The sequence below is a fragment of the Rhinopithecus bieti genome, unplaced genomic scaffold (genome assembly GCF_001698545.2).
Source record: "Rhinopithecus bieti isolate Rb0 unplaced genomic scaffold, ASM169854v2 scaffold_13400, whole genome shotgun sequence".
Taxonomy (NCBI): domain Eukaryota; kingdom Metazoa; phylum Chordata; class Mammalia; order Primates; family Cercopithecidae; genus Rhinopithecus; species Rhinopithecus bieti.
The window spans coordinates 1,843,787-1,850,217 of NW_016807991.1; the positions used below are offsets into that span (position 1 = coordinate 1,843,787).

The 6,431-nt window shown below is 59.4% G+C and overlaps 1 protein-coding gene across 3 annotated transcripts in view; it reads right to left on the reverse strand.

The window, feature by feature from the left end:
• SDK2 (sidekick cell adhesion molecule 2) overlaps positions 1 to 4,763 on the reverse strand; it is a 330,648-nt gene extending 325,885 nt beyond the window's left edge. For all 3 annotated transcript variants that reach the window (XM_017884897.1, XM_017884896.1, XM_017884898.1), the window contains exon 1: positions 3,809 to 4,763. In XM_017884897.1, coding sequence (XP_017740386.1) covers positions 3,809 to 3,872 — 64 coding nt within the window. In that variant the 5' untranslated portion in view covers positions 3,873 to 4,763. The remainder of the gene's footprint in view (positions 1 to 3,808) is intronic.
• Between the last annotated feature and the right edge of the window lie 1,668 nt (positions 4,764 to 6,431).

Sequence of the window (6,431 nt, forward strand, 5' to 3'; positions counted from 1 at the left end):
GGGGGTGTGTGTGGGGGGGGGGCGGGGGGGCTCAGAGGTGGGATTTGCCAGGCAGGTGTCAGGCTGCCAGCAGGATGTAGCCTCTGGGTGGCGGTCCTGACTCTGTTCCTCCCAGACAGGGGCCATTTTCTGCAACCAGTGGAAGCACCAAGCTATATCCCTCATGTAACCACCGCCAGAATGTTCCAGACTCCCCACCTGAAGCCAAGGGGTGCAAAGGGTGGGGAAAGAGGGGCACGGGAGAGCAGGGACACCCCCATTCCACTCTTGAGTGGGGCTTTTGACAGCTGAGCCCCAGGCAAGCACGACACTCGGCCTCCTGGTAATTAGCAAAAGGCCCTGATCAATAAGTTATTTTTTGCTGTCAGTAATTAATAATTACAGCTTAGCCACACCATGTAATTAAACTTTCATCCCGCTCCCTCGTGTACTGTTGGCTTTTATTGTGATTAGCTCCCAGCACTAAACTTTCTCCCTTTGGAGCCTTTCAGGAGCCTCTAGAGCTGGGGGTTCCAGTCTCCTTTCAGGGTTTTCCCCACTGCCTTGTTCACTCGGCTCAGATTTCCTTCCTTCTGTTCTTCCCCCAGGCATGATTCTCTTGAAAGAAACTTCTGGACCAGCTGGCTCAGCTGCTCCTGCCCTCTTCCCAACCTCTCAGGCTGGCCAGGATGACCTCCAGCAGTAATCAAGCTTCCAAGCACATGGGAAATCTCTCGAGGCGCTTGTTAAAAGACTTCCAGGCTCACCCAAACCTTTCCAATCAGTGTCTGGGAGTGGAGCCCACGAATCTGCATTGTTACGACTCCCTGGGAGCTAAGTGCTTGAGGACCACTCTTTGAGACACAGTGATGTGGCCATGGAAGGAATTTAAAGAAACTTCCTGGGTAAGGAAAAATAATTCAAGGTCGTATTGGTGGGTGGCAGGATGCCATTCTTCATGGACTGCTAGCTTAGTGTTAAAACCATCATAACAACAATAATAATTGCCATGTATTAAGTACCTTCTATGTACCAGGCACTGGCTGGGGCCCTGTCTCTGGAATACCTTGAATTCTCCTAGCAATTCTACAAGGCAAGAGCTATTATTGCCAGTGTACAGATGACGAAACTGAGGCTCTTAGTGGCTAAGAGCCTTGCAGAAGGCCTGTCTGCAGCAAAGTGGCAAAGTCAGATCATGAGAGCCCGTTCTTTCTGCTGCTCTTTCTACAACCTCACTGCACTTTGCTTGGGAAATGAGTTTGAATCATGTGACCCATCAGGCATAGGGACAATGGTACCAAATGTTAGCTTTCAGTATACCCAGGTGATGTCGCTCAGGTCCAGCACCTAAAAAAAAACAACCAGGCTCAGATAAAATCTGGTGACAGTGGTCGATGTGAAGTTTGTCTCAAGGGAGGAACAATTGTTTGGTCCCTCGTTCTGTGCCATGCCTGGAGAATCAGGCTTGTGGGCTCAGAAATGACAGTGCTAGTGGCTTCAGCTACCCCCGAAAGATTAATGTCATGGCCTGAGACTGGAAGAAACTCACTCTCTAGCCCCAAAGCAGATACGAAAGGACCCCATGCCCTAATCCCACTCCCTCCAACACCCAAATCCAGCACTGCCAAGCCTAGGACTGTGTTCCCACAATCCTCTGCAAGGCTTGTCACGGGGGACACACATGGCAGGAGAGGGTTCGATGCTGGAAGACACTCTGGGAACCAGAGAACACGAGCGGAGCAGCAGGAGACCTGGGCAGCCTGACACGCAAAAAGCAGCAAACAAGAAAGGCAGACAGAAAGTGAATCAATCACAGAGACTTTCTCTGCTTCTGACAGGGCAGCCCCTCCCGCAGGAGGCGCAGGGACAGGGGGCCACCTGGCCTTAACTTTAGCAGGAGGGGTGGGATCTCGGCCTCAAGTGGATGGCACAGGTGTGGAGGTGCGGCAGGAAGGGACACATGAAGACCCCAAAGCAAGGGCCATCAGGTGCCCTGGGGACTCCATAAGGGCCTGGTCCTAGATGAGACAAGAATTGGCAAGCCACCTGCCCAGGGAAATCATAGCATTGTTGAAAAGTCTATAGAGCAATGAAGTTAGAAGGATCCAGACAGATGCTGGCATCCCCTCCCTCCACGCCGTTCAGGCTTTTGGCTAGTAACACTGGTTATTGCAGAGCACAATTGTGAGGCTGCTCCAGGATGAAGGACAACCCGTTCCTATTCTGCCAGCATCAGGGTCCTTCTGGGACCCCACAAAGAGGGAGCCCAGACAAGATGCCTCCATGCAGCGGGTCCTGGTTTGAAGGAGAGGGTCTCAGAACTCACCTGGTTCCATACCTGCCTCTGCCCCCAGATCACAGAGTGGCCTTGGGCAAGTCACTTAATGCCATTTGGCCTCAGTTTCCCTATCTGTTAAATGGCTACTAAAATAAGGTGACCTCTGAGGTCCTCGCTTGTTCAAAGATTTTATGATCATAAAAATAATAACTTTTATTACCCTACATTTATAGAGCACGTTACAAAATTTCTAAGTGCTTTTACGTAAATTACCTCGTAAAATCCTCCCCTCAGCCCTGTGAGTGAAAACTGATAATTTTCATCTCTTTGATCTTGGCTCTCTGGATTGCCTGATGCTGGGCGCACGGGGTCCCTTCTTCCCAGAAGGTTTGGAGATCCAAGAGGCGGCGTGGGGAGTGGGTTGCAGCCCCCACAGTCCGGCCCCCTAGGGTGGGTCTGGCCCCTCCTGAACCTGCGAGAGTGAAGGCCTAGCCCTGCGAGTCCTAGAGCTCAGTCCAGGCTTCGTCTCCATCCGCCCCCAGCAGGCGCCGCTCGGACACCGCTGACACCACTGTCTGGATCGGCGAACCCCAGAGGCGAGGAACCGCCGGTGCAGCCGCCCTTCCCCGCGGGGACCTGCCCGGGGACCGGGGGACGTCTGGGCATCCACCCTCAGGAAGCGGGCAGCGCAGATCACACCTCGGATCCTTCGTAGCACTCCCAACCCCAAAGCCACTAGCCCTTCTCCACCGCGAGGCTGCTTCCGGCAGCCACAGGTCACAGCAGCGAGTGGCTGCACAGACGATCGAGCGAACAGCGGAGGCTGGAGGCAGGGGCGGGGATGCGGGGTGTGGGTGGACGGGTGGGAGGGGAGGCCTCAGACCCTCCCTGTGCACCACCCCACGGTGGGTCCGCGGCTGCACCCGCGACCTCGGCTCCAGGCTCGCGCAGCGAAGCACCCCTAGCCCCAGCCTCCGCCGGCCAGGCAGCCAGGGGCGGGCTCCCGTACGTGGCCAAGCTGGGCAATTGCTCTCCCGGGGCGAGCAACCCGGCACCCAGCGCCGGATCGCACTCCTTCCCAGCGCCCGCCCACGCCACTCCCTCGCCCCGGGGAGACCATCGCCTGCCCGGCAGGGGCCCTGCCCTTCCCCGCAGACACCGAGCAGGCCACCAGGAGCTCGGTCTGGGAAGCTCAGTGTAGCCGAGCGTGGAGCCCGGCACAGAATGTCGCTCCCCTCCCAAGCTGGCGCAGGGCAGCCACAGCAGACGGGGGGAGGGGAGCGCCCCTCCCACATCACCTTGGGCTCTTCTCTGCTTCCCCAGGTCTTCCCCACCTTCCCCCATTCGGAAGCCACAAGTCTTGGAGAGTCTGCCCCACCCCAAAAGAGCCCCAAAACTCGGGAGGTGGGGAGTCTTGAAACTCCCTGGAGAGGCTCTACCACGGCTAAGCCGGGTGTCCTGGAGGCCACCGTGAGGCCGGCGAGCTCCCGCCGCCCCTCCCCGCCTACTCTCCCAGCCCCTCCCCGTCCCCACGTGGGGGTCCCTCCTTACCTTGGGCTCTAGCTGCGCGGATCTGATGCAGAGTCAGCAGCGTCCACATCAAAAGCCCCCACATGGTGACCAGCCTGGAGGGGGGGGTCCTCGGGGTCTCCCTTCCCTCCGCCCTGTTTTATAATCCTTGTGGGGTCCAGTACCCCGAGACTTCGTCCCGGGAGACAGTCAGTCTACGCGGCTCCGTGCCTCAGGCGTAATATGCCCGAGAGGGGCAGCGCTGGCCACCCCAACCCTTCCTCCTCTTCTGTACTAGTCCGAGTCCGGCAGCGCGCCCGGAAGGCGAGGGGCGAGCAGGGAGAAAGAGGCCAAGCCGCCCTCTCGGACTAGGGCGCCTCTCTGCCTTAGCACCCCAACTCCGACTTCTCCCAAGCAGGGCGGCCTCTGCGATCCGGCCGGATCGCCGGCCGAGCTCAGGAATAAATGGACAACTTCAGGAAACTTCCTCCGGTGGCCACGTTGCCCGCCCCCCGCCCCTCCACGCCCCTGGTTGGGTTCTCCCGGCCGACGCAGTCACCGCCGTTCCAGGTGCCTGGCCCCGGGACCCGGCCAGAGCCGAGCGCAGCGGCAGACGAGGGTGCGGGGGTTCTTTTAGGGGCGCCGGTTTCGGGGGGCGCGGTGAGCATAGCGGTCCGAATCTCCCTGGAGCTGAAGTTTTCTTCTCTCTAACTTTGCAGGCGGCATCTGGCGGGGCCGAGCCAACCCCCTCTGGGCTCCACCGCCCTCGCGCCGAATCCGGAGACTCCGGGTATCCTCCGGGGGCGTCGGGGCCGGGCGCGCCCTCGGCTCAGCGCCCAGCCGGCTAGCAAACTTTGCGGGTCCCGGAGCCGGGCGCGCAGCCCTGAGCGCCCATGTCCGCGCCAGCCGCGGGGCGACGGGGGCGGGTGCTGGGCTTCGCGACGCCGGGCTGTCGCCGGCGCCCGGGCGCGGAGCCTCCTGCCCGGCCCGAGGATCGGAGACCGGCGGCTCTGCCTCCGCCGCGCCCCGGCCCGGAGCTCTCGGGGGAGACGCACCGAGAGCCGGCGGGCAGCCCCGGCTCGGGGACGCCCGGCGCCCCCTCGGACGCCCGGCGATCGCCGACCTCCCGGGCCGGAGGAAGCAGCGGCCGCGCAGCGCCTCGGCCCGCCGCCGGCTCGCGACCCGCCGCCCTCCGCTTCCCGGCTCGGCGTCCAGAGAGCCGCTCCTGCCTGCCGCCGAGCGGGAGCTGCGGGGGCAGCGGGCCGGGGACGAGCGCGGGCGGAGCGGAGACGCGGAGAGGGGGGCCGAGCGCTACCCCCGTGGCCGCGACTGGAGAGCAGCCTGCGCGCCGGGAGGGGCGGCGGCGGCGGCGGCGGCCCCGAGCCAGGCCCGGGAGCGAGCCCCGCAGAAATACAATCCAACTGCGCGGCCGCGGCCGCCCAGCGGCTCTGGGACCCGCCGGGAGGCAGCAGTGCCAACCTCCCGCCTTGCCAGGAGAGATGCGCGCGAGCCCCTCCGCTCTCTGCCCAGCCTTTCCTTCCAGCCTCGCTCGCACCCCTCTCTCAAAGGCCTCACAGGACTCTCAGAGTCTCCTATAGCCAGGAGCCCCCAGCCCCCTTCCGGACATGGAGTGATTGGTTGGGGGGCGGCGGTTGATTTCAGTTTCTCCTTCCCAAGTCAGGCTCTCCAAGGTCTGGAAATGCTCAGGGCGGAGAGGGAGACATCGGGAGGCCTGGGACCTGCAGAAGCCTGAGAAAGTGAAGTTGGTGCCAAGGAGCGTGCGTTCTTTGTTTCTTCTTTTTCCCTTCGGAGCCCGGCTTGTAAAGAGTAGAAGAACGGGACACTGGTGGAGGAATTCAAACAAGAGAGCCCGGAGGCGTCCTCTGCTGTGGCCCAGAGCTAGCGCGTACTCCAAGAATTTCAGCTGGGGCTCACAGGCTTCAGTTAAAATTTCCTGGGCTCTAGGAAAATTTAAGGTGCCTTCGCCTTGGTGGACTCCTTTCCCTGCTAACAAAATTATTAAAAATAACATTTTGCAACTGCGTTGGCATAAAGTATATTAATATTGTATATTAAAACATGTTCTTCAACCTAAAGCTTCACTTATTTTTTCTGATTTTAAAAGAAATTAAAACATTTTCATGGGCCCCCAAAAGGCTATGGTCCCTGGCACTGGGCCTGCGGTGCTTAATGTTTGAGAAGTCGACCCTGCGTGTCTGATCTTTCTTATGGGAAATAGCTAGTGAGACACTCCACCTTTTGCCACAGTGCTTCTCTCTACTCTCTCTCTGTGGTCCTGCTTAGTCTGGCCCTCCACCGCTGCCTAGCCTTTCTGGTCGTTGAAGTCTAGGACTATCACTCACTGATTGCCAACTCTTTCCAGGGCTCACTCCCACCCCAAGGACACCCCTTCTGATTGCTGTGGAATAGGCATAGCCACCACAAATACATTGTTACGTATATACTCTCCTTTCACCTGCTTTGGAAGAAGAACCATGAGCATTTATTAAAAATGTCTGAGAAGCTGGCTTGCCTTCCCCACAGCCTTTCAATCACCTAATTCAAACAACATTTCCCCCTGGCAACCTGCTCCATCCCCAGCTGAAGCCCCTCTGGCTGACTGATTTGTAAATGGGAGGGCTTCGGGGGCAGGCAGCCTAGATGT